We start from the raw sequence: 15,890 nt of genomic DNA, 5'->3' as shown, positions 1-15,890 counted from the left end.
CTCTGATGAAATAACACCAGGCGTATGAGGATGGACAGGGATAAAGGAATATGTCGTTGTCGAAGCGTTGAAAGGCAGCAGCACTGCAAGCTATCTGGGGCTTTAGTCCTTTGATATGAAGCCGTGGAGATAACGTGTATACGGAGAAAGCAGGCGGCAGAAACTGTGAAGATCTTCCCTGCAGCTGTTGTAAATTGTTTGCGTCCGAGCATCGCGCACGTGAGATCGGTGCTGGCAGAGAGCGTTCATAATGTATACATAAATTTGTGAAGCTGAGAGGCTCGTATCGTGCTTGTCGTATGTGGTGGCTGTGAATTCCGATCATGATAGGCCGAGAGCGGTGACCATTTCGGAGGTGCTCAGGCACGCTACCAACTCTCAGCCTTGGTGGTTGCTACAAACATTTCGCTAATTCAAATGCGCGATAATGTAGGGAGCAAATGGAAGCAACAAATGGTTCACAGCTCCCGACACGATTTTTGGGACCGAGCGTTCAGAGGGAGCGAGCTTCGGGAGGGATTAAGAGCAGTCTAACGAAAGCATGCATAGCACGGAGATTGGCCCGAGGAAGAATCCTTGTGTGAGGTTCAATTTTTGTCTTTAGATCCAAAAAAAAAGAGAAACTGTTGGCATTGTGCACTCTGCTCAGCATCAGAGATCCGGACCGTTGGGAACGAGGGTACTGCAACTCGCAGTGCGAAAGAAATGCCAAAACCCCTGTCTCACGAAATGCAATCTGCGCCCCTGTGAGGGTGACTCCTCCGTTGACACTGTGCAGAGTCGCCGCCAAGATCTTATCACTGATTTATCTCCAAGAACCAGTTACCAACCTAACGCCACCGTAAACGCCGGCGCATGGCAAGGCTCATGCTCGGCTGTACCTGGACTATATCCGCTCCAAATCAAGGCCCTCCGTCTCACACCTTGGCAGGCTTGACGGATTTTTAATAAATCACAGACTTAAAAACACTCCATCAGCGAATTTGCACCTCCATCATCCCGTCCATCAATCTCCAGCGCTCACCCAGTCTACCAGACATGCCGCCAGCACTCGCATACATCGAGTACTCCAATACCTTCCACCACCAAAGCTACCCGGCCATCTCGCCGACTCGTCCCGAGCTCTCTGCCACCGGGAAGACTGTCTTTATCAGTGGTGGCGGGCGCGGGCTCGGCACGGGGATTGTGGATGCCTTCGCACAGGCTGGTGCTAAGAACATTGTCATCATGGGCCGAAACGCCACAGCCCTGCAATCCGTTGCAACCGCGACCGAAACAGCCTGGCCCTCGACAAAGATCACCACTGTCGCTGGAGATGTGTCGTGTGAGGCCGACGTTGCGCGCGCTTTTGACGAGGTGAAGAAAGTGGCCCCAGCCGGCATCGACGTGGTTGTCGCGAATGCGGGGTATTTAGCAACAGTGGCGCCAATACCCGCCGCCACTCCCGCTGCAGGGGACAGCTCCACCGAGCAGACCAAATTAGACCCCGTCCTCACGGACTGGTGGCGTGCCTTCGAAGTTAACGTTAAAGGCGTCTTCCTCCTCGCGCGACACTTTCTCGCTTTAGCAGTGCCTAATGCCGTGTTCCTGAACGTATCGGCCGGTGCCTGCCACCTCAACCCCGTACTACCTGGCTTTTCGGGGTACGCTGGGTCCAAGATCGCGACGGCGCGGGTTGTTGAGACGCTGCAGGCGGAGAACCCTGCGTTTAGGTTCTACAGCGTGCAGCCTGGCGCTGTGATGACGGATATGTTGACTAATTCAGGACTTCTTGCGCTTCCAGACTTACCCTTGGATGATCGTGAGTGTTTCCATCTAAGATAAGCTGGAGCTAATAAGTCTGCAGTTGAGCTACCGGGCCACTTTATGGTATGGCTAGCTAGCCCGGAGGCTGAGTTCTTGAAAGGCAAATTTTTGTGGGCCAATTGGGATGTCGAAGAGCTGAAGGAGAAGAAGGAGAAAATTTTGGCGGGGAATAATTTGGTTACCGGCCTGGTAGGGTGGGCTTGATGTCCCTTCAGTTGGTTCGCTTGTAATGAGGGCCTATACTCCACAGTCAGTGTGTCATTCAATTCCAAATGCTAAATGAGAATTCCCATAGCAACATTTGTGGACATTCTGCTAATGCGCAGTTTCATTCATGACGTATCATCCGATTGAGCGACTCGTGTGACGTCTTCCACAACTCTTGATAGAGCAATACGCCGAGCACCGATAGGTCGAGCCTGACACTGGTGTGCGCTGGTTCTGTGAGCAAAAATCATAGAGCTCCCGCAAGACTGCCTTTTCCTTCCGGAACATGCGCTGAATCATCACCTGCTTGTCCGATGAAATCTCCCCAGCGCACGATCACGGTACAAATACCAACCTCTCAGCAACACCTTTGTGGCGAAAAGCTCTCCTGTGCAGTTCTTGGTCAATCCTGGGCTTCGAACACCAAGCCATTAATGCACATGAGCAATGCGGCTGCTGATGTACAAGGAACTTTCTTCAATCTTCTTGCTCGTCCCCACCCTGCCTCGCATTGTCATTCAACGTTCCGCCTTCCTCAAATTTTTCAAGAACGACAATTTGTTATCGGCTCGGAATGTCCGGTGCCTGTCAGGATATTCCAAAAGTAGGACTTCAAGCTTTCTACCAAGTGTGCCTACTCGGTCAGCGGAGACTCTGGACACCGTCATATAAATAACTTTTCGTCGAAGAAAATAGTCGATAAAATTCATTAAGAAACTTATCCACGGGAGGAAAGCTCAAGAGGAATCCTTGGGATTCGCTGTAATCCACTCAGGGTGGATGATGTAGTTATTGAGCTATCGTCGTCGTCGGAAGGTCGAAAACCGGATTTTCGCCTCGTCTAGAGCTCCCTCAAGTCGGTTCCCTGTGCAACTCTTTCTAACTGCTTCAAAACGCTAATCACCATCGAATTCGAACACGTTAGAAGTCACGGGGCTTCACTATCCGTCTTATGCCGCCATTCCGGCTCATCCCCATCCTCTCGCATTTATAGCCGTTCAAATTGAGACTCAATGGCCCCAATACGGCCTAGGTGTCAATCCAGAAACAAGAGAAGACACTCATGTGGAATCATCAAGGCACACGGCCCTCTCCCTTCAAAGGCTTCTACAGAACACTCCAACCGTAACGCAATTAGAGCTGGACAACTTGCGCCTAAGTGGTGTTCCAAAATTGTAGTGGACCGCATGAAATCCGGCACTATCAAGCTCAAGTTCCCCTGTCAAATGCCACGCATACTCCAATCGTACCGGTATTTGGGCTTCAGGCGCGGAAACCCCGAAACGTACCCCAATTCGAAGCTATATCGCGGCGGGCGGGATTCTACGGGTGGTGAACCGCTATGTATCACGGCGAAATGTGCTTCAGAGAGGTTCAGGCAGCTTTCCTGAAAGTGGTTTCGCGACATCCGGACTCTTCGAAAACCACAGCTCACTCGATCCATGGGGAGCCTGAGAGAACTAGTAGGATTACTACTCTTTACTTAGACTGTTTTCCCCACGTTTCTTGGTCTCTCTTCCAGTCCCCCTCATAGTAATTTCCCGGAGAAGTAGTGGTTTACTGCTCTATCGTAGACCTACCTTCTTTTGTTTCTTTTAGCCTCTTCTTTAGTTTTCCTTATATTGCTTCTCTATTTTTATCTTTACTTCTTCGTCTCCGGCATTCCTTGCCGCAACGCGGCATCACTCTACATCTCTTGAACACAGTAACCCCATTCCGTTCCGTCTGTTGGTGTCGTCTTTGCTCATCTTGCCCAATGCAGTCTCCAAGTTCTTGACCCATGAATTCAGCAAAAGCAACCGAGCATCGTTATTTTCGCCTCGAAGGAAGAATTTGGAGCCATCGAATACTCCTAGCCCTCCATAGTCATACTTGTCCTCGTCTTTCACTCTGGAATAAGTCCGTCGATACTCCATCTCCAACTTGCATGTAGTGATCTTCTCACCAATAATGAACATCTGCTGATGCGGAGGTTGGGTAAAGGACAGCTCGCTGAGTTCAATGTCCGCTGGCGAGCGATCAAAAAGACAAAGCAAAAGACCTTCACCAATAACTTCCTGTCGCAGTATTGGTGCTCTGTTTTGCTCTGTTCCTTTTGTTAGAGGGGCTTGAACTCTCATGTCCGGAAACTGAGTGATGAGATCCGATCGAATCAAACATCCAAAGGACGGTATTTGCGGACGATACTTGATGTCTTTGTCTTGCCGCTTGAAGTATTCATTCAGTGCCGTTTTGATGGCTCTGCGAATGAAATCATCCGACCTTGATATATGGTTTGCCACGCTGAGTGCTCCATCGATCAATGAGTCCATCCAGTTTGGATCGATCTTAAAGAATCGGATGCTTTCTTTAGGAAGGAAGGATGAATCGACAAGAAGATATTGGATGGGTATTCCAAAAAGATACAAGCGATCCAAGATCCATGAAAGCATAACCACCCAGTCCGATGATGAGGGAGAATTCAGTTCGTTGTACAAACGCTCCATGCTTTCAGGGTCCCTGCTGGGATCTTTCACTGCTGCAGCGAGTGATTTGGCCCGTTCTACGGCTAGTCCAGCTGCCTTGCTACGAATTTCTTCATTTGCAAGTGTCAAGTCCAAAGCTGGTTCCCTTGGCCCTCCTTGCCAGCGGTTACCCGGCGCCTGTTCGCTGTTTGGTTGGCTCAAATTATTCAGCGTTGTCAGAGCAGGTCCCATGCGCTTGAGAGCATCGACCAGAGTCATTGTAGCTTGCTCCTCCTTTGCTTTGGCTGCTTTAGCCTCATTGAATGCCCAGGTCTTGATTTGAGTTCTCAACGCCGCAACTGATTTAGTGAAAGACTGGTCGGCTAGCGCTAAAGCTTTCCCCAGACTCCACGCAACCGAGTAGGTAATGTCCAACATGCCAGTCTTCCGGTCTAAAAATTGCATATGTACCGCAATTTGACATGGATGTAAATTTTCCATTCATAGTTGGAACTGAAATGATCGGAATCAGACCTCCACGCAAGAACGCCGTGGTGTTCTCCCCGGTCTGGGTGCGATGTCGAGCCATGGTGTATCCATCATGAAGGCGTTTTGCTAACATAGGCGCAGCGGGCGCTGTGCTAGCCTTGAGAGTATCCAGTAGTATAGATGGAGCCCGGAGCAGCGCTACGCTTTTCTGTAGATTTTCAAATCGATTAAACATTGTGAGAGCTCCCGTTGGCATCGCGGTGTATGTCCATCCGTAAAGGGACGCCAATGCAACATACTTGACATTGATCGGATCAACAAAGTCCATCTTGTGCCATCCTTCTATCGACATCAATTGAGCAATTACTGGAGCCTCCGAGCTCTCACTCAAAGGCCCAGATCGGTGGGAGACTGCGACGCTGAAGAGACCTGCTCCATAGGTTGCTGATGCCGCCATTCCTGCAGTCTTGACTTGGCGAACGTGAGCTAGATATCGATAGTGGCCTGTGTCTGCTTTGGTTTGGTCTTTTTTGACATTTCCGCCTCTGTCGAACGTTGTGATGAACTTATTGAACAGAGCCGGTTTGATAAAGGCAATTTCCACGGCTGGGTTTTTGTCCTGACCCGAGGGCGCCTGTATCGTCGAAGCCAGACTACCTTTGCAATTGCTTTTTATTTGAAGGAAGTCGTTGTATGGCATTTTCATAGTAAGATTGCCACTTTGCTGAAGCCGCTTCCCAGCATCTTTGTGTTTTTGGCGATTTGCGTACCTTGGAAAAAAGCTGCATCTTCGGCAAGGTCTTCAGGTGCAAGTTGAAGTTCGGAAGGCCCGAAAGGAAAGACGGCGACCCAGGGAATCTTCTCACGCTTTTCGTCCAGTTTTTGGCCATCGACATCGAATCCGAAAGCTTCTCTTTCCCAAGGCAGATGCGGATCCGTAAAGATAATAGATGGAAGGATCTCGGTCGGAGCCTTTTCTCCCTCTGCCGGGAAAGTGGAGTGAACACACCCATCCGGTAGAGAAAATTGGGCTGCCTCGACGACGAATTCCTTTCGCGTCTGTCGCTGTGGATTGAGGGTTTGTTTAGGTGCCTTTCCAGTGGTGTTCACAGACTGGGTGACGGTAACCTCGTGCGATCCAGCTTCTAACCCAGGGTAAAAATATGAGAATAGTTGTTGCGTCCCATCGCCCAGTACTGCGGTCCTCGGATCTTTGGGATCTGGAGCGGGTCTGTCTTTTAACAGTATTGGATTCACGTCTCTGGCGTGGCGCAGCGTCAGAAATCGAGGCGCGCTGGCAATGGACTTGTCGTCTAGGAGGGTGGCCATCTTGCATTTAGTCCTAATCAGATTCTCATCTTGTTCTAAAGATAAATGGTGAAAGGGCAGTCAAGAGACTGAGAAGCCTACAAAATGGTTCATTGAACCTCAAACCATCCCCAACCGTCGTCTTAAAACTCGGGAAGTCGAACATAATCGCACCCTTGCTCCAATCTACACCATCAGCCGTGTTGTATGTAACTTGCCCAAGCAGGTCAAAATACGCTTTCCCGAACTTGATATTAATCCCACTTCTGTAAGTGCTAGTCATCACGATGCCTTTCTTGAGTTCATCATCAAATGCCTTCCGCACCCGCTTCAACACTGCATTAGCCATCGTGACGGGGAACGCGAGTTCAAGTGTCAAACCGCGAAGTCCATAGTCCCATTCCGTGCCATAGCCAGGGTAGAGACCGCCGATCAAGACGTCGTAGTTCCAGCCATAGACGGGCCAAGTCAGAATGGCTTGATCGCTTGACTTTTCCCGAAAGTTTGGGGGGGACCAAAGGCCGAAAAAGAGCGCTTCGGCGGCTATATTGGATGTAGGGAAATACTTGCCTACCATTAAAATTCAAATTTAATAGGATATTAAACTGGAGAATGGGAAATCGTACCAGAGTTCAGTAGCCCGAGTGCAATGTTAGCTTCGGTCTTTGTTACACTGAAGGTCGACTGAAACCCCTCCTGGTCAGATATATTCCTGGGAACGGGGTCGTAGTAGCGATAGTGGAACTTGCGGAGGTACGGCCACCACCAGAAGTTCGCAGTGGCATATGGTGAGATCATGCCGTAAATGTCTCCATTTAGGACTTTGTCTTCGGAGAGACTTGGCATGAGTCAGGAAACCCTGTAAACGACAAGTGCAAGGAGACTCACGTTTCTTGCTTCGCGTAAACCTTGAAGTCAGGGTAGATCTTAAACTTGATGCGAGCAATGACACCAAGAAGGCCCAGTGATGTCGACGCCGCAAGCCATTCGTCGTTACCCTCATCCCTCTTAATGATTCTCAAGTTTCCGCTGCCATCAATGATGTGCAGCTCCAGAGCGCCGGCGGTGACCATGCTGTCTTCTCTCAAACTCGACCTATGTACGCCCATCGCAATACTCCCAGCAAGCGTGATATTCCAGTTTACAAGCGTATACCCTACACTAGCACCATTAACATGCAAATACTCAGCAAGCTGCACGAACGTCACTCCGGCCTCGATCATTACAGAGCCATCTGCTGCCCCAGGAGGAAGGGAAAAATTGGTGATACGATTGACATTTTCAGTTCGAATGATGATAGTTGCCGGGTCATCGGAGCACATAGTATCATACCACATGTGCCCTTTTCCAGAGGCGCGAACTGGAGTGCTGCTGCTCGCTGCCCGCTGGACAATGGCTACCATTTCGTTGACAGTGGTGGGGTCGTAAACTTTGGAGACATTATGGCAGCCCGGAAAACCCTCCCCATCGAAGGTGTTGAAAGGGACTGCATATGTTAGGGTCCACGCGAGTGCGAACACTATCCCGAAAAGTCGAGCCATTTGGGGGCGCAAGGGCAGGAAGAGAATCCACACGAGATCGGCAAAGCCAGCAAGGGAAAAATGCTCATAGTGGTATTTCTTATCTCCTTCTTATGTTCAGCCCTTGTATACCTCGGTGCTATCCTAGCAGCGCTCATTGCTTGCTCACCACCGTTCATGTGAAAGCCTGGAGCAGTGAACGGTATAGGCATGTAATAAGCGAGGTGGACTTGACGTCGCACGAGGTTGAGATTGCAGCGAAATGCCATGGTGATACGGTAGAATATAGGGGTCATGGGTGACGATCGTTAAATTGAAGGTGTGCAGGCCGAGGCTAGATTCTGGGCACATCGGAGAATTTCCAAGGTTGGCGCATCCAAATGGACCATCGCGGGGTAAGCCGGACGAGTACCTTTATGGGGAGTTATGGCAACTTATGGGGTTGGCTAGAGGGTAGAAATGACCGAAAATATAGTGAAGTTCGAGGTAGGTTGATGCAGGTAATCATGTGTCTGTCACGTGTTCCAAGGCTCGGAGGTGCCAAGGTGACTTCCGGTTGCAGGATTCCAATTCTAGTCGCAGAGCTGAAAGCCGGGACTGCAAGCATTCGCAGGGAATTGTCGTTAGATTGCTATGTTCAATGCTCAACAACTAGGACAACAACCTGGGCATGAATGTGAGGGCAGATAGATTCATAGTGAGAATTCCTCTGGTGCGTCCCATAATGGTAGAAATTTCTGGACGTAGCAGGCCTTTATGCGGGTGTAGCAATAAGCTCGTGTAATTGTTTGGGTGAACTCTTGACGTGAAAAACTCCTAATATGGAGGTCAAATCTAAGAGACGGCAACATAAGGCACTGAACCTTCTCGCCTAACGTAGGAATGGCAGGGGAATTTTAAGTTGGAAATAGCATCCTGAATTCTAGTGAGGAGCGAAATAGGCTGACTCTACCCTGCCAGATCATAATTCCACTTTCTGTAATAACGTCTTGTAAATGAGCGTTCAAGGATTTTATTCAAACTACTGGCGACTACGAGTACGATAGAAATGGCCAACAGGTTGGAGGCTCTACAATAGTGTGTAGAAATTAGTTGCATAGATGTAGAATCCATAATTAGATCGAGTTTGGTGTCGCAGCTGGACAATAACCAGAAACCATCAGTGGCACCTGTCCGCAAACCAAGTCGGCGCTATCCGATCAACAAGATTCGCAGCATTCATACCGCTAAGAATAAGGTACGCTATTGATTTACTGATGCCGAGTTTGAGCGCATAGTCTTAGATGCAGAAGAAGGGGACATGGGCTGCTATCATGACGAGAGACCATGCTAAAGAGATATGCAAGCTATCAGATTTTCTGGAAGTATGAAGACTGACCGAATCCTCCTAAATATACCGCAGACGCCCACACCGAATGTGCACGCTTTAGATTTCTTTGGGATAATAAGGATGGGCACTAAATACATCGATCGACCGAAAATACTGGACACGGCATATTCTATTACTAGGGAAAACATGCGGAAAGATCCACATCTAGGGTCTACTATGTAGCAGACGGGAGGTTAGCATAACAGCCCATGAAACCATTCTTTGATCTACGAATGTTGCGCATGCAGGGATGACGGCTAGGAATAGGAGATTGTTGGGCGAGTGAAAATAGAGTAATGGCCGGATCTTATCCTCGAAGGTCTACTACGTCGTATTATTTAACGTAGAATATAGCAGCGGTGTCGGTAAATTCGACCTGTAACGAGTACTCGGGGTAAAAGCGAGCAAGGGTATCTGGACTCTTACTGCTATCAATCGATCAGTGAGCTGGGATGCAGACGGATCTAAGTCACTGATAGCCGGATCCCAGCCATTTGAAAGTACATAGAAGCCTGAGTGTTGGATGCGTATATTGTGTAGAGAGAAGCTAGGGAGCTGAGGGGCAGCGAGCCTTCGTAAATGCCTAATAGACATCGGAAGAATGCTGCCATGATTTGGGTCCTCGCTGACTCATATCAGAAATGTCGGAGCTCCGGAAACATTTCCCGCAACGCTGAATTAGCGAGTTTCCTAAAGTGGGATATACGTTGCAAATTCTCTTATCCATGCTGGTACACGTGGAAGAGGATATCGGTCTTCAAAAAGGAAAGGGATAAGTTGGTAGCTGAAGACTGGCTGGTGCAACACTCAAAGGAACAGAAGAATCGGTCGACTAAAAGCGCTGTGAAAATAGCCACAGCTCTGCATCAGGGCTTAAATTTATATGTTTTATCTGGAGGCGCCGAAGAAATTGCGCGGTTCAGACTGTGCCGATTCAACCGTTCCCCTCATTTCCCCTATACCACCCTCCTAAACAGATTCAACCAAAATCAACACAAAATTCTAGCACAAAGCGGCCTGAACGGAAAGTTCACACACTCATCCGACGCCACCGAAATATGTGCACCTGAGCAATCAGCGTTCCGGAAGAAGCGTACCGTATGCTGATAATACAACACCTGGGCGGATTTAATGTTGTAGTTGCGTAATCCCGTGTCACCACAGTCGTAGAAGCTGCCGGCCTGGCCGGCAGGATTGCCACAGTTGGAGGCGGTGTTGGGGTAGACTAGTGTAGCAGTTGTGGTGATGGTGAGGGAGAGACTAGTGAGGAAGGTGGGCAGAAGTTTCATGATGGCCGTTGGAGTGGTGTTGAGAGGATTTAAGGAGGCTGCGGTTCAGATGCTGAGGATCGGAGTGAGTAAGAGAGTGAATTTTTGTGCATCGAAGAGACTGAGATGAACAGCCTGAATTTATCTGGAAATAGAACCCTGGGATTTAAATCGAAGAATGCGAGATACGATCTTAGTGCATCTCGCTAGATCTAAATATGGGGAAGGCAAAAGGAAACAGCTAGCTGAAATGTAGTGTAACGTCCAAAACGCATATTGAGTTCCTCAATATAGAAGGTCGGTAGACAATTCATATAAACCAACTCATCAAGACGCGGGGCTCGAGAGAATTGTGGATGCTTGGGTAACAGCGCCAGATGATGGAAGGTGGGATTGGGGATTGCTGGACACTGATGAGTCAAACATCGCCATCGAACGATGGGTAAGCTTGAAGACTTGGTACGGGTGCGAGATTAATACGTATGTCGTATGGTAAGCGTCGACGAACTAAAGAATAGATAGTATTCATGGAGTGTGGTAGGAAAAGGTGTTCAGGTGGGTCTGGAGGCTGAATGTGACCCGCTTAGTCATGAGAAATGCCGGGGCTCATGCCGGGGCTCTCGTGCGGTTCCCGGAATGCCGAATGCACGATTGACCGAGACAACCCACTGGTCGTTAACATTCAATGGTGCCGTCACCGCCAAAATTGTGAGTAAGAGATTTTCTCTTCGTCGGTGTAACTCTCTAGTGGAAATGCCTTCAGCCTACCCTTCCCCAGGAGTGCTGGGTCTCGTATGTCTCTTTAGTGGAATGGGTATTTATCAACTTCCTCCCCACAATGCTCCATTGCTAACGCCAAGGAACAGTGACTGCCGCGCTTTGGAGAGCAATCACCTACCCATTTCGCTCTGACTGCGCCTCCACCTTCCACAAAGATGTGTTTTTCGCCGCTCTTCGCACGATGCTCCACCGCATCACCATTGCCCAATCGCGATATTTGAGTCCCTCTACTACCACTACCTACCTGAACTTCTGCAAAGAGAAGACGCTGGGGCCAGTCACGCTTCGGTGCAGTAGGGAGGATGGCACGACTGTACTGGCGCATTGGATAGGGAGTCCTGACGCCGAAGTCGTGGTGTTGTACTTGCATGGAGGAGGCTACACACAGCCTGCTACTGCCGGCTACTGCCACTACTGGCATCACCTCACTGAGGTATCGAATGCTTTAGGGAAGGCGCGGTCGGCGTCGGCGTTGCTGTTGGAGTACTCACTGGCTCCGTACGAGAGATTCCCTATCCAACTCACGGAAGTCGTAGCTGTCCTCCTGGAACTTATTAATGAACGCCGGAGATCTCCCTCCACTATCATCCTATCTGGAGACTCGGCAGGTGGCGGTCTCGCCCTGTCTCTGCTATCGCATCTTCTGCACCCTCATCCCGAAGTGCGCCCGATTAAACTCTCTGGACCCTTATGCGGAGCCCTTCTCTTTAGCCCCTGGGTTAGCTTCCAAACGGACCACGACAGCGTCACTCGCAATGCGAACAAGGACATGATCGTTCCCACTATGCTCAGAAGATGGGCTGCCATGTATCTAGATAAATCAAACGAGGATCCGGAAACGGACCCGGGGGCTGTCCACGGAGATTCCTACTCGGAACCCGCGAGCAATGATGCAACTTGGTGGGAAGGGATGCACCGCATTGTGAGCGACGTGTTTGTTTGGTCAGGGGGTGACGAGGTATTTGCTGATCCAATCAAGGACTTTGGAGTTGGGTTCAAGAAGGGCTGGACCGAGGGAGGCGGGGAGGCTGAAAGGGCACTGTTTGTGGAAACTCCCCGACGCTCTCATATCGAGCCGATTATGGGCTTCATGATCGATAGGCAAAAGAATGGCGATGACCAGGAGGCTGTGGAGGTGTGGCTGAATGGGAGACTTGAGAAGTGAGGAACCCGATTGATTCGTCCGGGCCGGCGACCGCACCTCGGGGCCGAGCGAACCTCAACCTTCTCCGAAGGAATGCCAAGCATCGTCGTACAACCTCTCAAACTTATTTGACCGTTTTTTCTCTTCTCTGGTGCCAAAATTGGGCCAGCCCTTTCCATTTTTCAGATCCAATCCTCCAATCTCTTTCCTCACTTAACATTACTGCACGCTCTCTTTGTCGTGAGTTATGGCGCCGGATGCTTCGCCGCACAGCACGATCCTCATTCTGGGCGGGTCTTACTCTGGGATCTCGACAGCGCACTACCTCCTAAAACATGTATTACCCAGGCTCTCCTCATCTTACCAGGTCGTTCTCATCAGCCCCTCAGCACATGCCATGTGTCGTCCAGCGTGCCCACGTGCGCTAATCTCAGACGAGTTCTTTAACCAAGATAAACTATTCGTGGACATCGCGACGCAGTTTGCGCAATACCCTGGCGAGAGGTTTCGTTTTATCCATGGCAGCGCCGTGAGTCTCAACTCAGAGGGCCGCACTGTTTCCATCGCCCCGGTTTCGTCCGATGTTAATGCTGCCCCCACTGTCGAAATTATTACCTTTTATGCCCTCGTCATCGCAACCGGCGCGTCAACCCCCTCATCCCTCCTTGGATTTAACAGCGGCGGTCGTGAGTCTTTGCGAGAGAACTGGTCTGTGATTCGGAAAGCATTACCTAGCACGAAAAGCATCGTCATCGCAGGTGGTGGCCCTACTGGCATCGAAACGGCCGGAGAGCTAGGTGAATACTTAAACGGACGCGCTGGGTGGTTCACCTCTAAACTTGAAAATCCAAAAGTTAAGATCACAGTGGTCAGTGCGGGAGCCCAGATCTTACCTATCCTGCGACCGGGCCTCGCAAAGAAAGCTGAGGACATGCTTGCAAAATTCGGTGTAACAGTTCTCAAATCCACTCGAATTGTATCTATGTCACCGCAGATTTCCGGTGGTTCCTTGGAGAACCTAGTAACGAACACGACGATCACGCTCAGCAATGGCGAAACTATAGAGACAGACCTGTACATCCCCGCAACAGGAACAACACCAAACACAGCCTTCATTCCAAAAGCCCTCTTAACTGCCGACGGAAGGGTTTCCACGGATACTCAAACCCTCCGCATCACCAACTTTAGTGCCACTCCCCGTATCTACAGTATCGGCGACTGCAGCTCAGCTTTCCGCCCCGCTGTCCACAACATCCTTTCTGCCGTCCCCATTCTCGTGGCGAATATGAAGAAAGATCTTCTCCTCGCCGAAGGGGACCAGGCCACAGGCAATGACAGATTATTCAAAGAAGACACCCGCGAAATGCAGATGGTTCCAATTGGAAGGAGTATGGGTGTTGGAGCGGCGATGGGGTGGGCCCTACCGAGTTGGATGGTTTGGCTGGTTAAGGGGAGGGATTATTGGCTTTGGACTACCGGGGGATTATGGAGTGGGAAACATTGGGCGAAGGAATCTTGAGAAGGCTGAGGAGGTCATTATAGGCTGTTTGGGGATATTGTTTGAAAAAGATACCCTTTCATTGGGTTGGTTATGGTGGAGGATTAATATGGATTGGATTTTCATCTCTGTGTTGGCAGTGCTACGGTCGAGGCCTCGAATTGCTTGAAACCCCTGCACAAGATGCTTCCATCCTGACGCTAGGTGAACGGCCTAGGGTGCTTTATAGGGGCCATTGACAAGCAGTTTGACAATGGATCAAGCCGTGCCTGCCGCTCACTTCCCTCCCCTCCAATAGTTCTTCAATAGTAAACTTAAGCAGCTCTTCATGCCAATCCTGTGTCTGATGTCCCCACGCTCGGCCATTGCAGGCTGCAATTCCAAGCCCTCCTTTTCATATCCTATTCCTGGGTGTGTTAGTGTAGTACGAGTAGTCTACGATGTTTCCTCTGGCCAGTCGAGGACTCTACCATATCCAGAATTTCCTGCAAGAGAAGACCAATATTTGCAGTGCGACTAAGGATGCGTCGAGCCCGCTCAAAGACGCATACATTTCGTTAACGGCTGAAATGGCGCTACCAACCCCCGGAGTTTTGACTAAGGCCGTTGAGTAGGTTGGAGTGTGGGAGGTGAAAGTGCGATTTCTTTCTTCGAGAACTACGTTTTTGTGAGCGCTTTAAGCGAAAGTGGTGTTGCTGAAGATGAGGGTGTTGAGCACTTTTCTCCACAATGCGTCCCGGTCACGGCAGTCTCAGCCGCTTTGTCGAATGCAAACATTCGTGGACCTAAACGTGAGAGCTATTGGAGTCGTTGCCATGATTTTGATCGTATACTGCAAGGCCCGATAACCATGGTTCGTCAATGATTTGCTATACATTTCGCGCAAGTTGAGTAGAGTTACCCTCGGAAGGTACGGATTAGAATGGGTGCCATAGTTCGTCGCTCTAGCTCAATGCACACGATTTGTGGGGTAAAGCAACTAGCTTGCAGGCATGGAGTGGAATTGACTAAAATAATATTTTAAATTTTTCAAACATCCCAGGGCGTTGGGCCTTTCTGTAGTCTATGTAGAAGGTCACAATCGGCTACTCCTCGTGTCATCGCTCATCGCTCATCGTCTGCTGGGTGGGCACTCCCTAGACTAAACCACGGTATGTCTACTAGGCCTTCAATCTCTACCTAAACGCCGTTGCACCATCGACAAAGGACCGTGGTTAAACCCTTAGGCTGCGCATTGAGCTGTGCGCCACATCGCATTTTCCATGGACTGCGTCGCACGTACCGTGACGGAGTAATTACTCGAGGCTCTCTGCATCGGCAGCGCATTCCTTGAGGTAGGGCTATTGTAGAGTCAGCGGTGCAAGAAGCGCTTGTGTAGGGTATAATCATATATATGTAGATATCCCTCATTCTTGAAGCACGTCGCGCATTTATACGAAATGCACTGAGAGCGATATGTTGAAATTTGGCAAGGGAGGCCCACGGGCCTTGTTCAATCCGGGGCAAACGCGATGGGTATATCCAATCTGTTCCGGTATTCGTACCAGGAATGCTTTTAATGTTCTCGGGGAACGAAATTCGGTTAGATGCAAGTGGGAGATTGGTACGTCCTGCGTTGTGATAAGACTGTAGTGCATTGAGAGCGGTGCCAAAGGCGTTCTATATCGGAGTCTTTCTGCAATGGTTTCGGGCGGTGATGGCCATGTATATTAGGCACATAGCGTTGTACGCGGATGTGCGTAAAGAAAAGTAAATGCCTTGCATAACGAGCGAGAACTTACCATTAAGAGTCCTGCCATGACTCCGGGTCGCGGACTTCGAGACCAGTGTTATTCTATATACGGGATGGGCTAATAGTCACAACCAAATGTCCGAAGCTTAAAGGTGAATTCGGAACCTTTCGCATGATAGAGAGCATATTCCATCCACGTGTTGGAAAACATTTAATGATGCACAACGACTTACCGAACAAGAACAAAGACAGGACGCGGGAAGTCGGCAGGAGAGATCTGAAAGGACTGTAAGATTTGAGGGCGCGAGCCTTGCCCTACGTATGA

At 49.7% G+C, this 15,890-nt stretch overlaps 5 protein-coding genes across 5 annotated transcripts; 3 read left to right on the top strand and 2 right to left on the bottom strand.

Moving 5' to 3' along the window:
- Nucleotides 1-1,038: 1,038 nt before the first annotated feature.
- On the top strand, nt 1,039-2,010 carry BDR25DRAFT_278665 (NAD(P)-binding protein; the record flags this gene model as incomplete). The annotated part of the gene is made up of 2 exons (XM_033687698.1): nt 1,039-1,801; nt 1,847-2,010. The coding sequence occupies 2 exons, from the start codon at nt 1,039-1,041 to the stop codon at nt 2,008-2,010; spliced, it is 927 nt and encodes a 308-aa protein (XP_033552752.1).
- A 4,290-nt stretch (nt 2,011-6,300) lies between these two features.
- Nucleotides 6,301-7,795, bottom strand: BDR25DRAFT_379503 (FAD/FMN-containing dehydrogenase; the record flags this gene model as incomplete). Its single annotated transcript, XM_033697612.1, has 3 exons — nt 6,301-6,824; nt 6,881-7,092; nt 7,143-7,795. The coding sequence occupies 3 exons, from the start codon at nt 7,793-7,795 to the stop codon at nt 6,301-6,303; spliced, it is 1,389 nt and encodes a 462-aa protein (XP_033552751.1).
- A 2,175-nt stretch (nt 7,796-9,970) lies between these two features.
- BDR25DRAFT_300812 (uncharacterized protein) lies at nt 9,971-10,924 on the bottom strand. Its single transcript, XM_033689448.1, has one exon. It carries the CDS (start codon nt 10,430-10,432, stop codon nt 10,133-10,135), a length of 300 nt encoding a protein of 99 aa, XP_033552750.1. The 5' UTR covers nt 10,433-10,924; the 3' UTR covers nt 9,971-10,132.
- A 155-nt stretch (nt 10,925-11,079) lies between these two features.
- On the top strand, nt 11,080-12,469 carry BDR25DRAFT_89352 (alpha/beta-hydrolase). Its single transcript, XM_033699205.1, has 2 exons — nt 11,080-11,225; nt 11,278-12,469. Exons 1-2 carry the CDS (start codon nt 11,165-11,167, stop codon nt 12,354-12,356), a joined length of 1,140 nt encoding a protein of 379 aa, XP_033552749.1. The 5' UTR covers nt 11,080-11,164; the 3' UTR covers nt 12,357-12,469.
- On the top strand, nt 12,470-13,955 carry BDR25DRAFT_89349 (FAD/NAD(P)-binding domain-containing protein). Its single transcript, XM_033699204.1, has one exon. It carries the CDS (start codon nt 12,583-12,585, stop codon nt 13,852-13,854), a length of 1,272 nt encoding a protein of 423 aa, XP_033552748.1. The 5' UTR covers nt 12,470-12,582; the 3' UTR covers nt 13,855-13,955.
- Nucleotides 13,956-15,890: the final 1,935 nt, after the last annotated feature.

Source organism: Lindgomyces ingoldianus (assembly GCF_010093535.1).
Source record: "Lindgomyces ingoldianus strain ATCC 200398 unplaced genomic scaffold BDR25scaffold_4, whole genome shotgun sequence".
In the NCBI taxonomy this organism is placed as follows: Eukaryota; Fungi; Ascomycota; class Dothideomycetes; order Pleosporales; family Lindgomycetaceae; genus Lindgomyces; species Lindgomyces ingoldianus.
This window is presented reverse-complemented; position numbering and strand designations above follow the sequence as displayed.